The 27,205-nt window shown below is 33.9% G+C and overlaps 1 protein-coding gene across 3 annotated transcripts in view; it reads left to right on the forward strand.

The window, feature by feature from the left end:
- Positions 1 to 27,205, forward strand: part of CCDC7 (coiled-coil domain containing 7) — a 433,255-nt gene that overhangs the window by 178,704 nt on the left and 227,346 nt on the right. For all 3 annotated transcript variants that reach the window (XR_012417571.1, XM_065520519.2, XM_074001364.1), the window contains exons 20-22: positions 13,812 to 13,910; positions 24,164 to 24,274; positions 24,970 to 25,071. Coding sequence is in view for 2 of the 3 variants with exons in the window: in XM_065520519.2 (XP_065376591.1) it covers positions 13,812 to 13,910; positions 24,164 to 24,274; positions 24,970 to 25,071 (312 nt within the window). In the remaining variant the exon portion in view is untranslated. The remainder of the gene's footprint in view (positions 1 to 13,811; positions 13,911 to 24,163; positions 24,275 to 24,969; positions 25,072 to 27,205) is intronic.

A 27,205-nucleotide genomic window follows, 5' to 3' on the forward strand; every position in this document is an offset into this window, starting at 1 on the left:
GCCTCAGCCTCCTGAGTAACTGGGACTACAGGCACCCGCCACCACGCCCGGCTAATTTTTTGTATTTTTAGTAGAGACGAGGTTTCACTGTGTTTAGCCAGGATGGTCTCGATCTCCTGACCTCGTGATCCACCCGCCTCAGCCTCCCAAAGTGCTGGGATTACAGGTGTGAGCCACCGTGCCTGGCCCCAGATTTCTTTATTATTATTGTTATTATTTTTTATTATACTTAAAGTTCTGGGATACATGTGCAGAATGTGCAGGTTTGTTACATAGGTATACATGTGCCATAGTGGTTTGCTGCACCCATCAACCTGTCGTCTACATTAGGTATTTTTCCTAATACTGTCCCTCCCCTTGCCCTCTACCCCTACAACAGGCCCGGGTGTGTGATGTTCCTCTCCCTGAGCCTATATGTTCTCATTGTTCAACTCCCACTTATGAGTGAGAACATGCGGTGTTTGGTTTTCTGTTCCTGTGTTACTATGCTGAGAATAATGGTTTCCAGCTTCATCCATGTAGCTGCAAAGAACATGAACTCATCCTTTTTTATGGCTGCATAGTGTTCCATGGTGTATATGTGCCACATTTTCTTTATCCAGTGTATCATTGTTGGGCATTTTGGTTGGTTCCAAGTCTTTGCTATTGTGAATAATGCCACAACAAATATATGTGTGCATGTGTCTTTATAGTAAAATGACTTAAATCCTTTGAGTATATACCCAGTAATGGGATTGCTAGGTCAAATGGTATTTCTAGTTCTAGATCCTTGAGGAATCGCCACACTGTCTTCCACAACGGTTGAACTAATTGACACTCCCACCAACAGCATAAAAGTCTTCCTATTTATCTATATCCTCTCCAGTATCTGTTGTTTCCTGACTTTTTAATGATTGCCATTCTAACTGGCATGAGATGGTATCTCATTGTGGCTTTGATTTGCATTTCTCTAATGACCAGTGATGATGAGCTTTTTTTTCACTTTTGTTGGCCACATAAATATCTTCTTTTGAAAAGTGTCTCTTCATATCCTTTGCCCACTTTTTGATGAGGTTGTTTGATTTTTTCTTGTACATTTGTTTAAGTTCTTTGTAGATTCTGGATATTAACCCTTTGTCAGATGGATAGATTGCAAAAATATTCTCCCATTCTGTAGATTGCCTGTTCACTCTGACGATAGTTTGTTTTGCTGTGCAGAAGCTCTTTAGTTTAATTAGATCTTATTTGTCAATTTTGGCTTTTGTTGCCATTGCTTTTAGTGTTTTAGTCATGAAGTCTTTGCCCATGCCTATGTCCTGAATGGTATTGCCTAGGTTTTCTTCTAGGGATTTTATGGTTTTAGGTCTTACATTTAAGTCTTTAATCCATCTTGAGTTAATTTTTGTATAAGGTGTAAGAAAGGCATGTGGCTAGCCACTTTTCCCAACACCATTTATTAAATAGGGAATCCTTTCCCCAGTTCTTGTTTTTGTCAGGTTTGTCAAAGATCAGATGGTTTACATGTGTGGCATTATTTCCAAGGCCTCTGTTCTGTTCCATTGATCTATATATCTGTTTTGGCACCAGTGCCATGCTGTTTTGGTTACTGTAGCCTTGTAGTATAGTTTGAAGTCAGGTAACATGATGCCTCCAGCTTTGATCTTTTTGCTTAGGATTGTCTTGGCTATACAGGCTCTTTTTTGTTTCATATGAAATTTGAAGTAGTTTTTTGTAATTCTCTGAAGAAAGTCAATGGTAGCTTGATGGGAATGGTATTGAATCTATAAATTACTTTGGACAATATGGCCATTTTCACAATATTGATTCTTCCTATCCATGAGCATGAAATGTTTTTCCATTTGTTTGTGTCCACTCTTATTTCCTTGAGCAGTGGTGTGCAGTTCTCCTTCAAGAGGTCTTTCACATCCCTTGTAAGTTGTATTCCTAGGTATTTTACTCTTTTTGTAGCAATTGTGAATGGGAGTTTACTCATGATTTGGCTCTCTGTTTGTCTATTCTTGGTGTACAGGAAAACTTATGATTTTTGTGCATTGATTTTTTATCCTGAGACCTTGCTGAAGTTGCTTATCATCTTAAGAAATTTTTGGGCTGAGACGATGGGGTTTTCTAAACATACAATCATGTCATCTGCAAACAGAGACAATTTGACTTTCTCTCATCCTATTTGAATACCCTTTACTTTTTTCTCTTCCCTATTTGCCTTGGCCAGAACTTCCAATACTATGTTGAATAGGAGTGGTGAGAGAGGGCATCCTTGTGTTGTGCTGGTTTTCAAAGGGAATGCTTTCAGTTTTTGCCCATTCAGTATGATATTGGCTGTGGGTTTATCATAAACAGCTTTTATTATTTTGAGATACATTTCATCCATACCTAGTTTACTGAGTGTTTTTAGCATGAAGGGGTGTTGAATTTTATTGAAGACTTTTTCTACATCTATTGAGATAATCGTGGTTTTCGTCACTGGTTCTGTTTACGCGATGTATTACGTTTATTGATTTGCATATGTTGCAACAGCCTTGAGTCCCAGGGATGAAGCTGACTTGATCATGGTGGATAAGCTTTCTAATATGCTGCTGGGTTCAATTTGCCAATATTTTATTGAGAATTTTTGCATCGATGTTCATCAGGGATATTGGCCTGAACTTTTCTTTGTTGTGTCTCTGCCAGATCTTGGTATCAGGATGATGCTGACCTCCTAAAATGAGTTAGGGAGGATTTCCTCTTTTTCTATTATTTGGAATAGTTGTAAAAGTAATGGTACTAACTCCTCTTTGTACTTCTGGTAGAATTTGGCTGTGAAACTGTTTGTCTGGTCTTGAACATTTGTGGTTGGTAGGCTATTAATTACTGCCTCAATTTCAGAACTTGTTATTGGTCTATTCAGGAATTCTATTTTTTTTCTGTTTTAGTCTTGGATCAATGTATGTATCCAGGAATTTATCCATTTATTGTAGATTTTCTATTTCATTTGCCTAGGGTTATTTATAGTATTCTCTGAGGGTAGTTTTTATTTCAGTGGGATCAATGGTGATATCCCCTTTATCATTTTTTATTGTGTCTATTTGATTCTTTTCTCTTTTCTTCTTTACTAGTCTGGCTAGCAGCCTATCTATTTTGTTATTCTTTTCAAAAAACTAGCTCCTGGATTCACTGATTTTTTGAAGGATTTTTTGTGTCTCTATCTCCTTCAGTTTTGCTCTGATCTTAGTAATTTCTTGTCTTCTGCTAGCTTTTGAATTTGTTTGCTCTTGCTTCTCTAGTTCTTTTAATTGTGATGTTAGGGTGTTGATTTTAGATCTTTCCTGCTTTCTCTTGTGGGCATTTAGTGCTATAAATTTCCCTCTAAACACTGGCTTAGCTGTGTCCCAGAGATTCTGGTATGCTGTGTCTTTCTTCTCACTTGTTTCAAAGAACTTATTTATTTCTGCCTTAATTTTGTTTTTTACCCAGTAGTCATACAGGAGCAGGTTGTTCAGTTTCCATGTAGTTGTGCAGTTTTGAGTGACTTTCTTAATTCTGAGTTCTAATTTGATTGCATTGTGTTGATTTCCATTCTTTTGCATTTGCTGAGGAGTGTTTTACTTCCAATTATGTGGTCAATTTTAGAATAAGTGCAATGTGATACTGAGAAGAATGTATATTCTGTTGATTTTGGGTGAAGAGTTCTGTAGATATTTGTTAGGTCTGCTTCTGTAGATGTTTATTAGGTCCAGAGCTGAGTTGAAGTCCTGAATATCCTTGTTAATTTTCTGTCTCATTGATCTAACATTGACAGTAGGCTGTTAAAGTCTCCCAATATTATTGTGTGGGAGTCTAAGTCTCTTTGTAGGTCTTTAAGAAGTTTCTTTATGAATCTGGGTGCTTCTGTATTGGGTGCATATGTATTTAGGATAGTTAGCTAATCTTGTTGCATTGATCCCTTTACCATTATGTAATGCCCTTCTTTGTCTCTAAAGCCTGTTTTATCAGAGACTAGGATTGCAACTTCTGGTTTTTTGTTTTTGTTTGTTTGTTTGTTTTTTGTTTTCCATTTGCTTGGTAAATCTTCCTCCATCCCTTTATTTTTAGCCTATGTGTGTCTTTGCACATGAGATGAGTCTCCTGAATACAGCACAGCAATGGGTATTGACTCTTTATCCAACTTGCCAGTCTGTGTGTTTTAATTGGGGCATCCAGCCTGTTTACATTTAAGGTTACTATTGTTATATGTGAATTTGATCCTGTCATTATGAAGCTAGCTGGTTATTTTGCCCATTAGTTGATTCAGTTTCTTCATAGTGTCAACACGTACAGATTTCTTACATGTATATATTTCATAGTGTTGAAATCTGGGCATTTAGTGTACCCCTCACCTAAATACTGAACATTGTACCGAATAGGTAATTTTTCAACCCTCCCACATTTTTTAGTCTCCAGCAAAACCTGTGGATTGACTCATCCTGCTTTCCACAGCTGGTACTCACACACACCACTGGGGAAACTGAGGGTGGAACCACCCACCTTCTGACATCAGCACCTGCACATGTCCTTTGGGGGGCCGAGGAGTTTGATCTATTCCACCCACTGCTGCTTTCTATTTTTCCACTCTGTGTGTCCATTGTACCTACAGTTTAGCTCCACTTATAAGTGAGAACATGAAGTTTTTGATTTTCATTTCTGAGTTATTTCACTTAGTATAATGGCCTCCAGTATAATCCATGTTGCTGCAAAAAACATGATTTCATTTTTTATGGCTAAATAGTATTCCATAGTGTGTGTGTATACACATACCTACACCCACCCACCACCACCTCCACATACACCACATTTTCTTTATCCATTCCTCTGTTGATGGACACAGGTTGATGATTCCATATCTTTGCTATTATGAATAGTTCTAGGATAAACATATAAGTGCAGTTATCTTTGTGTATAATTATTTTTCCCTTTGGGTATATATCCAATAGTGGGATGGCTAGATCAAATGTTATTTCTATTTTTACTTCATTGAGAAATTACCATCTATTTTCCATAAAGGTTGTACTAATTTACATTCCCACCAACAGTATATAGTGTTCCCTTTTCTCTGCATCCTTGCCAACATCTGTTGTGTTTTGCCTTTTTAATAACAGCCATTCTCACTGGTGTAAAATGATATCTCATTGTGTTTTTTATTTGCATTTCTCTGATGATTTGTAAGTTTGGACCTTCTTTCATAGTTTGTTGGCTGCTTCTGTGTCATTGTGTTTTTTATTTGTATTTCTCTGATGATTTGTAAGTTTGGACCTTCTTTCATAGTTTGTTGGCTGCTTCTGTGTCTTCTTTTGAAAAATGTTTGTTCAACATTTCCCTTGCTCACCTTTTAAATGTTTGTTTGTTTTTTTCTTTGTTAAGCTGTTTGAGTTCTTTGTGATTCTGGATATTAGCCCTTTGTTGGATGCATAATTTACAAATATTTTTTCTCATTCTGTAGGTTGTCTGTTTACTCAATTGATTGTCTGCTTTGTTGTACAGAAGCTTTTTGGCTTAATTAAGTCCCATTTGTCTGTTTTCATTTGTGTTGCATTTGCTTTGAGGACTTGTTCATAAATTCTCTGCTTAAGTCAATGTCCAGAAGAGTTTTTCCTAGGTTTCTTCTAGAATATTTATAATGTCCGGTTTTAGTTTAGGTCTTTAATCCATCTTGAGTTAATTTTTGTAAATGGTGAGAATTATGGGTCCAATTTATTTCTTCTGTATATAGCAATCCAATTTTCCCAACGCTGTTTATTGAATTAGGATATCTTTTCCTCAGTGTAAACTTTTGTTGAATTGGTCAAAAATCAGTTGATTGCGGGTATATTGTTCTTTATTCTGTTCCACTGATCTATGTGTCTATTTTTTTTTTTTTTTTTTTTTTTTGAGACGGAGTCTCGCTCTGCCGCCCAGGCTGGAGTGCAGTGGCCGGATCTCAGCTCACTGAAAGCTCTGCCTCCCAGGTTCACGCCATTCTCCTGCCTAAGCCTCCCAAGTAGTTGGGACTACAGGCACCCGCCACCGGGCCCGGCTAGTTTTTTGTATTTTTTAGTAGAGACGGGGTTTCACCGTGTTAGCCAGGATGGTCTCAATCTCCTGACCTCGTGATCCGCCCGTCTTGGCCTCCCAAAGTGCTGGGATTACAGGCTTGAGGTACCGCGCCCCGCCTATGTGTCTATTTTTATACCAGCACCATGTTGTTAATTGCTTAGTCTAGCCTTATAGTATAATTTGAAGTCAGGTAATGTGATGCTTCCAGCTATGTTATTTTTGCTTAAGATTGCTTTGGCTATTTGGACTCCTTTTTTGATTCCACAATTATTTTCTCGAATTCTATGAAAAATGATGATAATTTGATAGAAGTTGTGTTCAATCTGCTGATTACTTTGGGTAGTATGGTCATTTTAATGATACTGTTTCCTTCAATCCATGAGTATGGGATGTTTTTCCATTTGTTTGGGTCGTCTGTGATTTCTTTCATTAGTACATTATAGTTCTCCTTATAGAGATCTTTTTTCTCCTTGGTTGAATATTCCTAGATATTTTATTTCATTTTTATAGCTATTATAAATGGGATTGCCTTCTTGATTTTGTCCTTGACTAAGTCATTATCAGTGTGTAGAAATGCTTCTGATTTCTGTACATTAATTTTGCATCCTGAAACTTTTCTGAATTGATTTATCAAATGTAAGAGGATTTTTTTTTTAGTGAATTCCTTAGGGTTTTGTAGATATAAGATCTAATAATCAGTGAACAGGGATAATTTGACTTCCTCATTTCTAATTTCGGTTCCTTTTCGTTTTCTCTTGCCTGATTGCTCTGGTGAGGACTTCCAGAATTATGTTAAATAAGAGTGGTAAAAGTGGGCATTCTTGTCTTCTTCCAGTTCTTGGAGGGAATGCTTTCAACTTTTCCTCATTAAGTAAGATGTTTGCTATGGATTTGTCTAATATTACCTTTATTATGTTAAAGTATGCTCTTTCTATGCCTAGTTTGTTGAGGATTTTTATCATGAAGGGATGCTGAATTTTATGGAATGCTTTTTCTGTGCCTATTGAAATGATTATATGGTTTTTGTCCTTAATAATGTTTATGTGATGTATTTTGTTTATTGATTGATTGTTCGAGAGTTTTAGCTTTTTCTGGTTCAATCTTGAGTGTTTGTATGTTTCCAGAAATTTATTTATTTCCTCTAGGTTTTCTAGTTTGTGAGTGTAGAGTTGTTTATAATAGTCACTGATGATATCTTGTATTTCTGTGAAATCCATTGTAATATCTCTTTTTTCATTTCTGATTGCTTTTATTGAGCTCTTGTCTCTTCTTTTCTTGGTTAGTCTACTTAGTTGTTTCTCAATTTTCTTTACCCTATCAAAGAACCAACTTTTTGTTTCATTGATTATTTGTATTTTATTTTGTTCTCTATTTCATTTGGTTCTTCTTTGATATTTGATGTTTGCTTTTTTCTGTTAACTTTGGGTTTGGTTTATTTTTTTTCCTCCAGCTTTTTGAAGTGTGATGTTAAGTTATTAATTCGTGGTCTTTCTACTTTTTTGTTGTAGGCTTTAATACTATAAACCCCTCTTAGCACTGCTTTTGCTGTATCTCACAGGTTTTGGTATGTTGTGTTTTCATTTTCATTCATTTAATAAAATTTTAAAATTTATATCTTAATTTTTTCATTGACCCAGTGATCATTCAGAAGCATACTGTTTAAATTTCCATGTATTTGTATCATTTCTGAAGTTTCTCTTGGTAATGATTTCTAACACTATTCCACTGTAGTCTGAGAAGACACTTGATATGATTTCGATTTTTGAAAATTTGTTAAAACTTGTTTTGTGGCTTTGCTTTAACATGGTCTACCTTGGAGAATGTTCTATCTGCTTATCAAACTAAAGTATATTCTGTAATTGCTTGGTAGAGTGTTCTGTAAATGTCTATTAAGTCTATTTGGTCTAAAATCCAGTTTCAGTCCAGTGTTTCTTTGTTAAATGATCTGTCTAGTGCTATGAGTGTGATGTTGACGTCCTCCTCTATTATTGTATTGCTGGGTGTTTTGATGTTGGGTGCCCATGTATTTAGAATTGTTATATCCTTTGCTGAATTGATCTCTTTATCATTATATAATGTCTTTCTTTGTCTTTTATTACTGTTTTTGATCTAAAGTCTGTGTTATCTGATTTAACCATAGCTACTTGTGTTCCCTTTTGGTTTCCATTTGCATGGAATATATTTTTTACCCCTTTACTTTTAGTCTATATGTGTCTTTATTGGTAAGGTGAGTTTCTTATAGGAAGAATGTAATTTGATCATATTTTTTAATCCATTCTGCCAATCTCTATCTTTTAAATGAGCGTTTAACCTCTTATATTAAAGGTTAATATTGATATAGGAGGCTTTGTTCTTGTCATATTTTTAATTATTTTCAAGCTGTTTGAAATTTTTTAATTTTCTTCTCTTTTTGTCTTTGTGGTTTGATGAAATTCTGTTGTGATTCCATTTGATTCCTTTATTTTCCTCCTTTGTGTGATTATTTTATAAAAGCTAAGTTTTATATTTCTATATGTTTTCATAGTGGTGATTATCAACCTTTCATTCCTGTGTCTAAGGACTCAGCGTTTTCAGCAGGACCAGTCCAGTCACGAAAAATTTTTTAAGTGTTTGTTTATCTGGGAAAGACTTTATTTTTTCTTGACTTATGAAGTTTATTCTGGCAGCATATACCATTCTTGACTGACAGATTTCTTTTTTTTTTTTCTCTCAGCACTTTGAAAACGCCATCTTATTTTCTTCTGGCCCGTAAGTCTTCTGTTAGTCAGATGTGGTTTCCTTTGTAGGTCACCAGCTGATTTTTCTCTTTCTAACTTTAAAATTCTTTCTTTCACTGACTTTAGACATTCTGAATATATATGCTGTGGTGACTCCTTTTTGCAATGTATTTGCTTTGGGATAGGAAGTTCTCCGCAATTGTTTCCTTAAATTATTTTCTAAATTTTTTGTTTGCTCTTCCTTCCTCATGAATACCAACAATGCGTAAGTTCTATAGCTTTATGTAGTCCCAGACATCTCAAAGCTTTGTTCATTCTCTTCTATTCTTTTATCTTTATTTTTATCTGACTGGGTTATTTCAAAAGACCTTTCTTCAAGTTCTGAGATTTTTTTCTTCTATTTAGCCTATGATTGAAGTTTTGAATGTATTCACTATTTCCTTCAATGATTTTTTTTTTGTTCTAGAATTTCTGCTTGGTTTTATTTTATTTTATTTTATTTTTCATGGCCAAAGCCTTTTAGTAAAGAGAGTAATTTTATTTTGATAAAAAGTATATTTCAAAATAAAAACGTAATGTTAATAAATCCTAAAGCATCAAGTAACGTGAAAAGCATAGTAAAACTTGTGAGTCATGTAAGAGAAAAATGACTTGTACATCTATAAAACCAAAGAGATTCCATTATAAAGCTACTCGAATTGATAAAAACAGAGTTCAACAAAATGGTAAGATGAGATAAATATACAAAAATCAATAGCTAGCCTGTATAATAACAATAATATATTAAAATTATGATGAAAAAAGAAATAGCATGGAAAATATAATAATGGTAGGGAGCACAGTGGGATCAATATTTGATCAAATTAGTATAAAATTTATTTAGAATAACAAAACATATAGAATAACACACATGTGCACACATACAGGCATATACGTTAAAGGCAAGAATAATGAGGACTAATTAGCCCTACCAGATCTTAGATGATCTTATGCTTGAATAATTAAAGCAGTGTGGTATTGATGCAAAAACAGACAGATAAATGAACAAAATAAATAACCTTGAAATTGATCCTGGGCTCAAGCAATCTTCTTCCTGCTTCACCCTCCTGAGCAGCTAGGACTACAGGCTTGCACCACCATGCCAGGCTATTTTTTTTTTTTTTTTTATTGTAGAGACAAGGTCTTGCTATGTTGCCCAGCCTGTGTCTCCAAAAGTGCTGGTATTACAGGCATGAGCCACTGTTCCCAGCCCTTCAATGTATCTTTTTTTTTTTTTTTTTGAGACAGAGTCCTGCCCTGTTGCCCAGGCTGGCATTCAGTGTCATGATCTTGGCTCACTGCAACTTCCACTTCCCAGGTTCAAGCAATTTCCTGCCTCAGCCTCCCGAGTAGCTGGGACTACAGACATGCACCACCACACTTGGCTAATTTTTGCATTTTTAGTAGAGGTGGGGTTTTGCCGTGTTGGCCAGGCTGGTCTCGAACTCCTGGCCTCAAATGATCCACCCGTGTTGGCCTCCCAAAGTGCTGGGATTATAGGCATGTGCCCAGCCCAATGTGTCTTTTAATTCTGTTATTGCATTTTAGGTTTTCTTGCGTTGTTTTATTTTGGTGATCTTTATTTACATTCATGATTTTATCTCAAATTGGTATTCTCATATAATTTCCTGAACCTGTTTTATAGCATGATAATATAATCGTCTACTCTACTGAAGTTGCCAGTTTTGAAAATAATTTTTTTAGAGTTATATTTCATAATTTTGGAGGTATAATTTCCTTCTTCCTTTATCACATTTTTTTTTTCTGTTTTATAGTCACCCTCACATTGGATTTTTGTGTGTGTGGGTAATTCCTCTGTAATTCTGGTACTTGATTGTCATTTATAATTTTGGTGTTTTTGTGAATGTTTTAATCTTCCTACATATTTTGGTGAAAAGTATGGAGAGACACTGCTAGACACTGTTGATTTTGTATTTATATTTAAGAACTTTTCCACTGTCCAGCCGTGGCTGACTGAGCCAATCCATTCTGTGTTTAGCAGTGTCTGATTAAGGTTTAGATACTGTTAAGTGGTTGTCTCAGATGTTACAGACTAAAGGGAGAATTTTATCACCATATGATATAGCTGGAGAGGTCTACAGTCATTGTTACTATTTTCAGCAGTGCAACTTAAGGATACTGTGTCCCTTCACGATTGTAAATATGGTATACAGAGTTTTGGTGTCTTAATAGCCAAAATAATACCATTAAGCACAGAAACATTTGAGCTGAGTTTAAGCCTGACATTGGAAGTTTTGATAAATTACTGAATATAATCCCATCTCCAGTCTACTCTAGACTATTCTTAAGAAATAATGTGTTTTAGTTTTCCAGGACAAAGCTGGTTTAGTCTGATTGTTTCAATGTAATTACTAATAGCAACCCTGTTGTTTTCAAGATTATCAAGATTTAGATGATAAATTATGTGGTCACTTTACTTTGAAGGATTTTATTTCTGATCTTCTTACAATCATATTACCCATGTGATGTAGATGCTTTCATAAATGAAATACTTCCTTACCTTATGCTTCCATTACCATCTCTTGAAGATACCGCTGTCTCATCTTTATACCACAAAGAAAACTTCTGTTTTCAAAGATGTTTTTGTTAGGATTCATTCCCAATTCGTGTCCCAGATATTGAGGACAATTTCCAAAGCCTTACATGTTTTCATTATCTGTCTGCTGCCACCACTGTATTAGTCAGGTTTTCCCCCAGAAACAGAACCAATAGGATCTGTCTGTCTATCTGTCTATCTCTCTATCAATGTATAGATACATGTGAGGATATTTATTATGAGAATTGGCTCACACGATTATGGATGCTGAGAAGTCCCATGATATGCCATCTGGGAAAGGTAATAGTGTAATTCAGTCTGAATCTGAAGGCCTGAGAACCAGAGGTGCTGATGGTATAACTCCCACTCCAAGGTCAAAAGCTTAAGATCTGGGAGGCCATTGGTTTGAGTCCTGGAATCTGAAGGCCCAGCAATCAGGAGCTCCAATTCCAAGGGCAGGAGAAGATGGATATCCCAGCCAAGAAGAAAGAGAGAACTTATTGTTGCTCCGCCTTTTTGTTCTCTTCAGGCCCTAAGTGATTTGGATGACACCTGTCTACATTGGTAAGGGTGGATCTTCTTTAGCCCATCTACTGATTCAGATACTTATATTTTCTAGAAACACTCTTTATAGACATACTGAGAAATAATGTTTTACTGGCTATCTGGTTATCTTTTAGCCCCATCAACTTGACACATAAAATTAACCATCACAAGCACCATTGTACTTAACAGAGCTGGTCAATCTTAGATCTCACAAATTCAAATGTTCACTCAATTTATGTGTGTTTTACCTCTCACCTTTCCCTATGGAATTCAGTTTGTGAATGTACTGTCTTCTGTGTATGCTTCATCCCATATTCTGAGATACTTTTTGACTCTTGGCTAACTCTCACTCTCATGATCTCAGTTTCAGTTACAGCTTTAGATAAAAGTCCGTGTCCTTTTTCTAACATTGGACCCATAGAGTCCCATCTACTTGCTGTGGCTAGTTTTAGCTACCCATTCTGGATTTTTTTTTTTTCCTCAAATAGACAAATTCAGACAAAGGAAATATGAGATTTAATGAAGAATTATTGTATAAATAGATTTGTATTTTAATGAAACTAACCCATTCCTACCTAACTCAACCCAAGCCTTCTCTTACTTGGGCAGCAATTTAGATAATAGACTGAAGAGGCAAATTTGTAGTTAAGACTAGCTGCAATGATAGTAAAGATGTACTATGGGGGTGGGAGTGGTTCAGAATTGAAATTTTTTTTAGGCTATCAAATTGACAAGTCTTGATTAAACTGATCTGTTAAATCAGTGTTTCTCAACCTCTGCACTGTTGACATTTTGGCCCAGATTATTCCTGTTGTGAGAGGCTTATCTATGTATTGCAGGATGTTTAACAGCATGCCTGTTCTGCATCCACTAGATGCTAGTAGCGGCCCTCAGCTGTAAGAAAGAAAAACATAATTGAGCACTGCCAAATGCCCCCTGGGGAGAAAAACACCTCCAGTTGAGAACTACTGTGTTAAATAAATGGCATATGCTTTGTCTTGCAAACTGTTACAGGGTTAGCAATAATTATTTCTATGATAATAAGTTTAAAAAGTAGATATTATTCATAATAATACAATGTTTTTATGCCTGAGGATTGCAAGGTTGGTTTAACACTTGAAAATTAATTAGTGTAATTCACTACATTAACAGAAATTGGCATACTTTCAAATAGTTGATGAGAATTCGCAATCTCTCTTCTGAATGTTTGTGTCGTACATCATGTTGTTCTTCTGTTTTATTTTCTCATCAAGTTTTCAGCATCCCCTACATATCAGGAATATTGATTTTGTTAACTTTTTCCTGCCATATAGATGTAAGTATCTTTCCTAGACTCTTACTACATTTTGTTACACAATTAAAAATATTGTGTTATTAAATGTACCCATATTTCTTTTGTGAATTCAGGAATTCCTTTTTTATTTAAAAGAATCTTGTCCTTCCAAATGCTTTATAAAAATTATCCTATACATTCTGAAATTTTATTTTGTTTCACAGTTGGATCTTTATTGCAGTTGGATTTTATTTTTGTATTTGATATGTGATAGGGTATATAACCTGATTATGTGAGCTTCATTTATTAAAACATATTTACTACAATGAATATAAATGCCATTTTAAAATATCTTTTCCTTTTTATGTATTTCTATTTTAGATTTCTATTCTGTTTTATTGATACAGTTATCTATCATTGCACAAATACTTTGTTTTTAATACTTTAGTAAGTTTTAATGTCTTTATTTTCACTCTTCTATAACCTGCTTCTCCCTTAGTTGCCTTACCTGAATAAATACTATTAATAACTCTGTCAGATACTGCTTTAGTCCATCTGTGTTGACATAAGGAAATACTTGAGGCTAGGTTATTTATAAGGAAAAGAGGTCTTATTTTGTCTCATGGTTCTTTAGGCAGTACAAGAAACACGGTGCTGGCATCTGCTTCTGGCGAGGGCCTCAGGGAGCTTCTACTCGTGGAGGAAGGTGAAGTGGGAGCAGATATGTCATACGGTGAGTGTGGGAATGAGAGGGTAATGGGAGAGGTGCTACACACTTGAACAACCAGATTTCACCTAAACTGAGTGAGAACTCACTTCTCCCCAAGGGGATGGTGCTAAACTATTCATGAGGGATCCTCCCGTATAATCCAAACATCTCCCAACAGGTGCCCCACTTTCAACACTGAGGATTACATTTCAACATGAGATGTGGAGGGGACCAGTATCCAAACCATATCAGTTATTCAATTGGAAAACCTTAAGAGTTTTTCTTGACTGCTTACTTTCTCTCACAATCCTTATTCAAGGCACTAGAACATTCTTTTCTTTCTTTTATCAAAATACGTAAAAAATTCCACCACTTTTCACCACCTCCACCACTTTCACATTTACCGTCTTAGTTTATTCTATTATCTTTTTTGTTGTCCTGGACTATTACAATAGTTGCTTGATCCCCCCTTTTCTAATCTTGATCACATAGCAGCCAGAGTGGTCTTCTTAAAATATAAATCACATTCTCATTCTCTCCAACTACTTTCCAAAGAGCTGCAGGCTTAGCATACACATTGTCTGCCTTCCAAGTTGTAGCAGTCAACAGTTCTACCAAATGGCATGTTGTTTTTATCTGTTCCTTTGCCTTTTAACAATCAAATGCTAAACCAATGCCACTAATTTAAAATTTATTGATTTAGGTAAGGGTATTCTCAGTGCTTCAAAAGCAGTGTCAAAATCGCAATGCCTTAATATAACTGAAGTTTATGTCTCTCTCATCTAATAGTTTAATGAGAGTTAGTGGATAAGTTTCTTATCCATAGAGTCATCTGGTTACCTAGACTCCTTCTATCTAGTGGCTACATTCCATAAGGCTTAGGAGTCCTCCATTGCATCTTCCCAACTACTTGGAATGAAAATTTGTAGAGCAGGTTTTAGAGGACAGACCTGGGTGGGTGTGTGTGTGTGTGTGTGTGTGTGTGTGTGTGTGTGTGTTGATTACTTTTTCATATACTTACTGGCCATTTGTATGTCTACTTTTATGAAAAAGTCTATTTTGGTCATTTGCCCATTTTTAATTGGATTATTTGGGGTTTGGTGTTGAATTGCTTGAGTTCATTATATTTTGTTTTTATATTAATTCCTTATCAAATTTATGGTTTTCTGCCAATCCATAGATTGCCTTTTCATTTCATTGACTTTTTTCTTTGCTTTGCACAATTTTTTTTTTTTTTTTTTTTAGTTCTTCACTACTCTGCAGAGGTTCTACTTGTTTATTTTTGCTTTTGTTGCCTGTGATTTTGGTGTCATACCCAGAAAATCAAGAATTATGTCAAGGAGCTTTTCCCCTATGTTTCCTTCCAGACGTTTTATGGTATTATGCTTAAAATTTTAATTCATTGAATTGATTTTTGTGTATGTGTCAAATAAGTGTCCAATTTTATTTTTTGCATGTGGATATCCAATTTTCTCAACCTGATTTATTTAAGGAATTATGTTTTCTTCATTGTGTATTGTTGGCACCCTTGTCAAAGATTAATTGATCATATATGCCTAGGTTTATTACTGGGCTCTTCAACCTATTTGTTTGACCTATGTGTCTGTTTTATTATTATTATTATTTTTATTTTATGTGTCTGTTTATATGCCATTACCATACTGTTTAAATTTTATTTATTATTTGTTTTATTATACATTGAAATTTATAGCTGTATTTATTATGGGGTATGAAGCAATGTTATGATTTATGAGTATAATGTGGAATACTTAAAGCTAATTAACACATCTATCAGCTCAAATATGAACTTTTTTATAGTGAGAACATTTGAAATTTACTCTCATAGCAATTTTCAAATGTGCAATATGCTATTATATTCACCATGCTGTACAATAGATATCAAAGAAACCTTTATTCCTCATGAATAACAGATTTTATACTTTTTGACATCATCTCCTTATTACCCCCACCTGCAGCCTCTGCAGCCACCATTCTGCTTTCTTCTTCTATGAGTTCAGTTGTTTTATCTTCCACATGTAAGTGAGAACATGTGGTATTTGTCTTTCTGTGCTTGGATTATTTTACTTAGCATAGTGTTCTACAATTCCATCCATGTCATTGCAAGTGACAGAATTCCAGTTTTAAAGGCTGCACAGTATTCTACTCTGTCTGTGTACTACATATTTCTACATTATCCATTCATCCATTGATAAACAGGTTGATTCCATTACTTGGCTATCATGAATACTGCTGCCTGCAGTGAACAAGGGAGTGCAGACATTTCTTTGACAAACAGGTTTTAAACTTTTGGGTAAATACCCAGAAATGCAATTGCCAGATCATATGGTGATTCTATTTTTAGTGTTTTGAGGAACCTCCATATTGTTTTTAATAGTGGATGTACTAGTTTACATTCCCGCTAACAGTGTACAAGAGTTACCTTTTCTCCATATCCTCACCAACATTTATCTTTGGTATTTTTGATAATAGACATTCTGACTGATGTGAGATGACATCCTAATTTGCATTTCCTTAATGATTAATGATGTTGAGCTTTAAAATATATATATATATCTTTTCTATTTTTGTGTCTTCTTTTGAAAAATGTACATTCAGTCCCATGACCCGTTTTTTAAATCGGGTTTTCTATTTTCTTACTATTGAGTTTAGTTCCTTATATATTTTGTGTACTAAATCCTTGATGAATGTATGGCTTGTACATGTTTTCTCCTAATTCATAGGTTGTCTCTTCAAATTATTAATAGTTTCCTTTGCTGTGCAGAAACTTTTCAATTTTATGTAATCATACTTGTCTATTTTTACTTTTGTTGCCTGTGCTTTTGGGGTCAAATAAAAAATTTTTTTTATCTATACCAATGCTGTGCAGCTTTTACTTTATGTTTTCTTCTAATAGTTTTACAGTTTCTGGTATTACCTTTAGATTTTAATGTGAGTTTAATTTTTGTAAATGGTGTGAGATAATGGTTCAATTTAATTCTTTGCTTGTGGGTATCCCATTTTCCTAACGCTATTCATTGAGGACTATCCTTTCCCCATTGTGTATTCTTAGCACCTTTGTTGAAAATCAATTGGCTATATAGGCGGGGTTCATGTCTGCATTTTCTGGCCTGTTCCATTGGTTGGTGTGTCTGCTTTTTTTTGCCAGTACCATGCTGTTTTAATTACTGTAGTTTTATAGTATAGTTTGAAATTGGGTAATAAGATGCCAACAGCATTGCTCTGTTTGTTGGTGATTGCCTTGGCTATTCGGGTTTTGTGTGTGTGTGTGTGTGTGTGTGTGGTTCCATATGAATTTAAAATTTTTCTATGTCTGTGGAAAGTGACATTGAAATTTTAATAGGATTGCATCGACACTATAGATTGCTTTGGGTAGTGTGGACATTTTTAAAAATCATGAGATATCTTTCCATTTATTTGTGTCTTCAATTTCTTTCATCAATTATTTTATCATTTTTAATGTACAGGTCTTTTACCTCTTTGGTCAAACTTTTTCCTAATTTATTTTTTAAATAACTTTAAATTAGATCATTCTCCTCATTTCTGTTTTGGATAGTTCATTGTTAATGTATAGAAACACTACAGATTTATGTATGTTAATTTTGTATTGTGCAACTTTACAGAATTCAACATTTTTTGATGGAGTCATAAAGATTTTTATGTATAATATTATATTGTTAACAAACAATGATAATTTTCTTTTTTTTTTTTTTTTTTTTTTTGAGATGGAGTCTTGCTTTGTCACCCAGGCTAGAGTGCAGTGGCCGGATCTCAGCTCACTGCAAGCTCCGCCTCCCAGGTTCACGCCATTCTCCTGGCTCAGCCTCCCGCATAGCTGGGACTACAGGCGCCCGCCACCTCGCCTGGCTAGTTTTTTGTATGTTTTAGTAGAGACGGCGTTTCACCATGTTAGCCAGGATGGTCTCGATCTCCTGACCTCGTGATCCGCCCGTCTCGGCCTCCCAAAGTGCTGGGATTACAGGCTTGAGCCACCGCGCCCGGCCGATAATTTTATTTCTTCCCGGTCTATTTGTATGCGTGTTATTTCTTTCTCTAGCCTAATTTATTTGGTTGGGACTTCTAGTACTAATGCTGAATAGAAGTGGTGAGAGTGGGCATTCTTGTCTTGTCCAGATCTTAGAGGAAAGGCTTTCAATTTTTAACTGTCGATTATAATGTTACCTGAGGGCTTGTCATATATGACCTTTATTGTGTTTACATACATTCCTTGTAAATGTAATTTGGCGAGAGTTTTTTTTTTTTTTTTTTTTAATCATGAAAGGATGTTGAATTTGGTCAAATGCCTCTTCTGCATCTATTGAAATGATCATGTGCTTTTTGTCCTTTAGTCTGTTAATATGATATATCACATTTATTGATTTGTACATATTGAACCTTCTATGCAACCCTAGGGTAAATCTCACTTGACCTTGATAGGTGATACCTTTAATGTGTTGTTGAATTTGGTTTGATAGTATTTTATTGAGGATCTTTGCATCTATGTTCAGCAGGGATATTGGTCAGTAATTTTTTTCTTGTAATGTCCTTATCTGGTTTTGGTATTAGGGTAGTGGTGGTCTAGTAAACCGAAATTGGAAGTATTCCCTCATTTTCAATTTTTTGGAACAGTTTAAGAAAGATTGGTATTAATTCTTTTTTAAATTCTTGGTATAATTGAGCACAGAAGCCCTAAAATCCAGGACTTTTCTTTCATGGTAGAGTTTTTCTTACTGACCTAATCTCATTACTAATTATTGGTCTGTTCAGATTTTCCATTTTTTTACTGATTTAGTCTTGCTTGGTTGTATGTTTCTAGGAATTTATTCATTTTTCTATGTTATCCAGTTATTGGCATGTAATTGTTTATAGTAGTCTCTTTTGATTTTTTTGGTCTTTATGTTACATCAGTTGTAATATCTCCTTTTTTGATTTTATTTGAGTCTTTTTAAAATTTAGTCTACCTAAAAGTTTTTAAAACTTTACCATTTCAAATAATCAAGTCTTAGTTTCATTGTTCTTTTGTATTGAATTTTAGTCTCTATTTCATTTATTTCTGCTCTAATCTTCATTATTTCCTTTTTCTGCTAACTTTGGCTTAGTTCATTCTTCTTTTTTCTAGTTCCCTGAGGAATAATGTTAAATTGTTTATTTGACATCTTTTGTCTTTTTTTGATATAGACATTTATTGATATAAACTTTTCTCTTAGAACTGCTTTTGCCATATTCCATATCCCCTAAGTTTTGGTATGTTGTATTTTCAGTTTGATTTGTTTCAGCTTATGTTTTAATTTTCCCTTTAGTTTCTTTATTAACACATTGGTTTCCAGGACCATATTTCATTTCCATGTATTTGTGAATTTTCTAAAATTTATTCTGCTATTGATTTCTAGTTTTATATCATTGTGGTGAGAAAAGATATTTGATATGATTTCAATCTTCTTAAATTTGCAAAGGATTTTTGTGCCTTATGTGTGATCTTTTCCAGAGAATGGCTGCATGTGCTTGAGAAGAATGTGCATTCTAGTGCTGTTGAATGGAATATTCTGTATATATCTACTAGGTTCACTTGATCTAACGTATAGTTTAAGTCCAATATTTCCTTATTAATGTTCCATCTGTGTGATCTGTCCATTGTTGAAAGTGGAGTATTAAAGTTCTCTGCTATTATTGCATTACAGTTGTTTTTCCCTTCAGACATTTAATATTTGCTTTATGTTTTTAGGTTCTCCAGTATTTGCAGCATATATATGTTTACAAGTGTTACATTCTTTTGATGAATTGACCCCTTTATCATTATATAGTATGCTTCTTTGTCCCTTTTTACAGTTTTTGACTGGAAGTTTATTTTTTTGATATAAATATAGTGACCTCTGCTCTCTTTTGGTTTCCTGGGGAGATAACTACTGAATATTGGCAAGTTTAAAAGTCACCTTTTTGTTCTTGTGGTCTAGGAGACTCAGGAGTTCAGAGTTCTGTCAGCTCCCACAGGTAGGTGATTTGATAGTCAGTTTCTTGGGTGAAGGCTACAAAAGTCGGGGTCCTTGATGTGTGTATAAACTACGAGAGAGAGAGTCCTCAGATCTGGATTTATTGCTGGAGGAAGCCAGGGAAGAATGTGCAGGGGTGCTCACTATTTTGTTCAAGCAAGCAGAAGTCTCACACCCTCCTAGCAGTTGGGGAGACTTTCGGTCTGGAGTTGTCTTTGAAGCAAGCCAGAGAAGCAGGTGCAGGGAGTAGGCACTTTTTCCTTTTTGATGTATATATTTATATCAAATATATATATAGACATATTTCCATATATATGCAATATATATGGATACTATATATGAAATATATATATGGGTGCCATATATATGTATATGAAATATATATATGGGTACCATATATATGTGTATGAAATATATATATGGGTACTATATATGTATATGAAATATATATATGGGTACTACATGTATATGAAACAAGACCCTTACTTCTTGGGAAGAAGCTTGTAGTAGGGGCTTCCTTCCTTATTATAAGGTGCTCTTCTCAATGTGGGGTTAGTACAGGGAGTGGGGTTAGTGCAAGGAGTCCTTTTCCCATTGCTTATTTTTGTTAGATAGATAAAGCAAATGTTAGAGCTAAAGAGAGAGATAGACCCCAATACAATAATAGCTAGATTTCAGCACTCCGCTTATAACATTGAACAGATCTCCCAGGCAAAAAATCAACAAAGGAACTTCGAACTTAATCTGCACTATAAATTGGGTTAGTAGATATTTAAAGAATATTTTATTTATTGGTTGCAGAATATACATATTTCTCAGCACATGGATCATTCTGATCTGTATAATATTCATTACTGGGTTGATCCAAAATAATTGTAAATTAAGATCAATTTTTATATTTATATGCTGTGTCAGTTAGAAAATATAGCCCCAAATTCTCTGAGGCTTCTTCCAGTTAGGAAATGGGGTCTACCCAACCTCCTGTGAGTTTAGCTGGCTTATATTCATTTTCATTAATAGAATAGATAGAAGTGATGCCATGTGGTGTCTGCCTGGCTCTTGGCACACAGTCTCTGAAAGATTTATCTTCAGATATTTTCTCTCAGAATCCAGCTGCCATTCTATGAGAAGTTCAAGGCAAAGGAAGGCCCCATGTAGGTTCCTGGTTAACAGCTTTAGCTGAGGCAGACATGTGAGTGAGTGATTAAACCTCTAGATAATGGTGTCATTTGAAGCAAAAAAATTTAATTTTGAAGTTCAATTTATCTATATTTTCTTTTGTTAACTTGTGCTTTTGGTGTCATATCCAAGAAACCATTGCCTAAAGCAAAATCACAAAAATTTACTTCTCTATTTTTTATAAAGGGTTTTATAGTTTTAACTCTTAATATTTATGTCTGCAGTCCCCTTTGAGTTTCCTAGAGTGTGAGATGAGGGTTAATGTTTATCCTTTTACCTCTAGATATTCAGTTCCCAGCACTAGTTGTTGAAAATACTATTTTCTCCCCACTGAATTTTCTTAGTGCTCTTGTAGAAAAAATTGCTTGGCCATAAATGTAAGGGTTTATTTCTGAACTCTCAATTCTATTCCATTTATGTATATCCTTTGCTTATGCCAGTGCCACACTCTTGATTATTTAAATTTTGTACTAAGTTTTTAAATTGAGAGTGAAAGGCCTCCATATAGTTTTTTCTCATTTAAGATTGTTTTGGTTGTTCTGGATGCCTTAAATTTACATATAAGTTTTAGTGTTGCCTTTTCAATTTCTCCAAAAAAAAGCACTAATTGGTTTTTTAATAGGGATTAAGTCAATCTGTAAATCAGTTGGAATGTATTATCCTTTTAACAATATTGTCTAACAATACATAACCATAGGATGTCTTCTCATTTATCATATATTCGTCAATTATTTTCAATGATTCTTTGTATTTTTAGTATACAGGCCTTTATACTTAATTTAAAAAAAGTCATTATTTAACTGTTTTATTTTGATACTATTGTTAATTTTCAAACTGTTAATTGCTAGTATATAGAAATACAAGTGAGTTTTGTATATTGATCTTATAATTTGAAATCTTCGCAAAATTGATTTCTTCTAATAGGTTTATTATTTCCTCTTTGGGATGTGTTTGTGTGTGTATAGGTGTTTCTTAAATTTCTTTATAAAACATTTGTAAGTTGAGAGGTTTACTTCTTCCTTTTCAATCCAGATACATTTTATTTCTTTTCTTTTTTCTGGGAGGGGGTGTCTCATTTCTTTGGCTAGAAACTCCATTGTAGTGTTAAACAGAAGTGATGAGACATCCTTATCTTGTTTTTGACTTTAGTGGGAAAGCATTAACCATTAAGTTTGATGCCAGCTATGAAATTCCCTTTCATTTTCAGTTTGTTGAGTGTTTTTCTAAAGAAAGGATTTAGGAGTTTGCTTTTTTTCCGACTATTGAGATGATTATAAAGGGAATCATTTTTAAATATCATTTAGTATATCGATTGGTTTTCAGTTATTAAACCAAGCCAGCATGGGATTGTTAATTTTCGCTCTTGTTTTCTTATTCTTTCTTTTATTTATATAAATAAATATATATATATTCTTTCTGCTTACTTTAATTTAATGTCCTCTTCTTTTTCTAGCTTATAAGATAGAAGTTTTGTTGACTGTGGTCTCTTTTCTTTTTCAGTGTAAGTTTGCAGTTGTAAACTTCCTCTAAGCATCACTTTAGCTGCATCCCATAAGTTTTCATGTGATGTGTTTTTGTTTTTCTTCATCTCAACCTATTTTCTAGTCTTCCTTATGATTTTTTCCTTGACCCATTGGTCATTTAGGAATGTGTTGTTTAAATTCCACTTATTTGTGAATTCCTCAAATCTCCTCCTGTTATTGACTTCTAATGTCAGTTCATATAGATTGAAGAACACCTTTTGTATGAGTTTAATACTATTAAATTTATCAGGGCTTGAGTTGTGGCCTAACATATTGCATATCTTAGAGATTTCCAAGTATATTTTAGAGCAACATGCATTTGTCTGTTGGGTGGAGTCTTCTATGGGTATCTATAGACTTCCAATGAGCTCTACTTAGTGTATTGTATTCTTCAATTCCATTTTCTTCTTGATTTAATGCTTAGTTGTTCAATCTATTATTTAAAATGGGATATTGAAGTCTCCACCTATGATTGTTGTAGTATCTATCTGTAATTGCTAATGATTGGGCATGAAAGATCACATATAGGATTTTAACCTGGAGCTGGGCTCCTCAATTTGCACAGACACACTGGGCTCCTCAGTTTGCATGCACGCACACACACACACACACACGCATACACACATATTCTTATGTACACAAACATGCATATACATACAAATAAACATATTTAGAAATCAGGAGTTCTCATGGACATCTTCAATTCCAGTTTATCCTCTCAGGTCTTATTCTTGCCTTCCTTCATTTTGTAAGTATTTGTTTTCTTTTTCACAGTGTAAACCTGACTGAACATTAATGACACATGTACTCATTTGCTTTATCCTCTAATGCTCCTCAATTTGTTTTAGAATTGCTTAGCTCATAGCACTAGAAAAACAAATTTACTAAAATATTTTGTGATTTTATTTGCACCCCACTCTCTTGACCAAGACTAATATTTGTCAAATTTTTATTCACAGGTTACTTGAATTAATGCTTTGCATTTTTCCTCAGTAGGTTCACTTATTTCTTTGAGTAACAGTTTCCCTTTCTAATTCTATTGATTTAGCTTTATATAGGAATTATGGATTAACTTACTTATATATGGGAATTAAGCATTAACTTACTTCCCAAAGTGAAAAATATGGAAAAGGTATACTTAGAACAGTTTCATTCCTCCTGTATCTCTTCCCTTTGTATTTCTCCAGTAAAGGTAACCATGTATGTTGTTTTCCGGTTTGTTTTTCTTGTATTACATTTCATGAAGGCAATTTTCTGTCTATTTCAATATTTTTCTTCATCTCTCCTTCATTCTTATCTAAAAGGTAGCATTCTAGATATGCATTTTTCTATTTTCGTTTATTTGCCTTCTGCCTACTTAACATTATGCCTGGAAATAATGAAACAGCAACATACACCTATTAAAACTTCTCACAATTTTCATGTGAGATCTATCTCAATGGTAATTTACTCATCACTTTATGAGAATGAGAGAAAATTCTGCTGTGTACATGTTTAAAATGTGAAATTTTAAGATTTCACAATAGATCTCTTTCTCTATTTGGTAGACTAAATGAATCTTTTTATGTAGCTTACAGTGAAGTTCCGGATGAAAATCTTATGGTTGAAAATAAAGATTCAGTAACAAAAGTCCAAGTAGAACAAATGAAACAAACAACTTCTAGTATGGAAAGACGCAAGGGTAAGTATAATAATTATAGATATCTTTACACTATTTTATTTTATTTTTATTTTTTGAGATGGAGTCTCGCCCTGTCACCCAGGCTGGAGATTGTGGCACGATCTTGGCTCACAGCAACCTCCACCTCCCAGGGTCAAGCGATTCTTCTGCCACAGCCTCCTGAGTAGCTGGGATTACAGGTGCACACCACCACATTGGCTACTTTTTGTATTTTTAGTAGAGATTGTGTTTCACCATGTTGGTCAGGCTGGTCTCAAACTCCTGACCTCATGATCCACATGCCTTGGCCTCCAAAAGTGCTGGGATTACAGGCGTGAGCCACTGCTCCTGGCCCTTTACACTATTTTAAGTTAACTCATCAGAAGGTCTTTTTTCTTTGGGTCATGAATATTTGAACATATAATTTGTAGAAATTTTATACTTTGACCTAAATGTGAATACTGCAAAAATAACTAGAGAACTAAAGTGAAAGCTTTGATACCTTTTGATTGGTATTTGCATAGTCAGTGACTACTATGTAACAAGATTGCCTACACATGAGAATTTTCTGCTTCACATCCAGGGTCTGTTTTAACGAATAGCTCACTGCTATAACTTCCTAGTCCTATTCCATTAATTTTACACAAATAAGAGGAAGTATTGCTGATTACTTGACATATACAGAAGTTTTATCATAGATCTGTTTTTCTATGTAGCGACTCTTACAACCCCACAATCGCCTGAGGACGTGGTTTTAGTTTCAAGAAGTCAATCTGAAACTAAAAATCTTGAAGCTACTGGAAATGAGAGTTTTCATTGTAAGTAGTAAGTTTAAAATATTATAAAATTATTTTCAATTATATTCAACAGCTCTTTTTATGGTTCATGAATATATCTACAACTATTTTTTTGTAATTATTTTGTATATACTTCTAGATCTATACTGGTCTGTACAATGACTGAATTAGATGTGTTAATTTTTCTACTATGATTGTGAATTTCCTTGTTCCTTTTTATAATAATGTCAGGTTTTACTTTATATCTTATGACATTTTATTATTAATGTGCATATAAATTTAAAATTAACAATCTTGCTGGAAGAAATAAACTTTTGTCCTAATGAAGGGACATGCTTTATCATTTTTACAGCTTTTGTTTGTTTGCCTTAAAAACTATCATGTCTCCCTGTAATCTCAGCACTTTGGAAGGTAAAGGTGGGCGAATCTCTTGAAGCCAGGAATTCAAGACCTGACTGGGCAATGGAGTGAGACCCTCATTGCCACAAAAACAAAACAAAACCCAAAACAAACAAACAAACAAAAAAAACCTATCACATCTGCTATTAATGTAAATCTACCAACTTTCTTCTGATTGGTGTTTGCATGATACATTTTATTTTTCATCCTGGTAACTTAACATTCCTGTTTTTTTGTGGGTTTTTTTTTTTCTGTATCTCTTGTATGAAGCTTATAGTTGTATATTTTTCAAATTCGGTCTAATATTTTTTGTCTTTTAATTAGCTCTCATAAAACACATTTAGTCTTATTATTGATATTTCTATGTTTAAGTATACCATTTTCTTTGGCCTTCCTATTTTATCTGCCTGATAAGTTTATTGTAGTCTCCTTTATGCTCTATTACTTAATATCATTACATACTTTTTCCTTGGACAAATGATACCAAATATTTTAAACTTTATTCTAAAGATACCTCTGTGTATGTATCTAAAAAGTAGCATAAAGCTTATACTTCAACTGGATGGTATCTATTAATAGTTTATTACCACAAAGTGTGATGTGCTTATATCATGTGAAGTGAGACAGTATTATTTGGTCATTAGCATATATTGCAAGTCTAGTACTTACACCACAGATCTGGTTTTCATTTAGTTCTTAAAAAGATTTTCTTATTGTATCCTAGAGTATGGGTGAAGAATTAGATGAAAATATTTTGCCTGACAGAATTGTTAGAAGAAAAAGACTCAGCAGTAAATATAATGATGAATATTATTAAGTAATTTTTAATTAAAGTTAATTTTGAATAAATTAAGTGGAATTTGGTTTATGGATGTGTATCATGTTAGGACTGTACAAACATTCATTAAATTGTGCTATTTAAAGTAGTATTTATTTCTTGATTTCCTTTAATATTTTGTTTGTTCTGACATTTACTAAGAGAGGCATGTTGAATTCTCCTCCTATTATTTTGGATTTATCGATTTCTTCTTGTAGTTTTGTCTTCTTTTTAAATGCTGCTTATGTTATTGGTGCATGTGTATAAAAATTCTGTATTTCTGGCAAACTCAACTTTTTCATTTTATGAAAGGAACCATCTGAATCTCTGGTAAGGTCATTTGCCTTAAATCCTATTGTGTCTGACATTGACATACTATGGTGATTTTTGTTAGTGTATGCATGGTGTATCTCTTTTCATCTACTTGTTTTCTATCTTTCTGGAATTGTATAATTTACTGACATGGCTTATAAATCGCTTAGTTAGATTTTTTTTTTTTTTTAACAAATCCAGTGTGAATGTCTTTTTGTATTCCTAGAATATGTTTGAATGTTTTAATTTAAAATTATTATAATTATTGACATATTTGGATTTAAATATTTTGAGCTGCTTTTTGTTTTTTCTACCCAATCCATGTTTACTTCTCTTTAATTTATTTCTTTATGTTGGAATCTTTTTTTATTCATTCTGATTTTTAAATCAATTATATCTGTTTTAAAATGTTTAAACTTTTTAAAAGAGGTTAATACTCTTAGAAAATAAAATTGACTTTCAACTTTTTAAGTGTATGTAGTATATGAAGTAATAGAGTGTTTCCACATCCTTGCAGTAAAAACACTTTCATGATTTTTACATGTAACTTCGTAGTTTATTTTGAAAATTAATTGGTCTTTTTTTATCATTTAATTGAATTGTGGTCATTTGCTTAAATTTTTATAA

Source organism: Macaca fascicularis, chromosome 9 (genome assembly GCF_037993035.2).
Source record: "Macaca fascicularis isolate 582-1 chromosome 9, T2T-MFA8v1.1".
Taxonomy (NCBI): domain Eukaryota; kingdom Metazoa; phylum Chordata; class Mammalia; order Primates; family Cercopithecidae; genus Macaca; species Macaca fascicularis.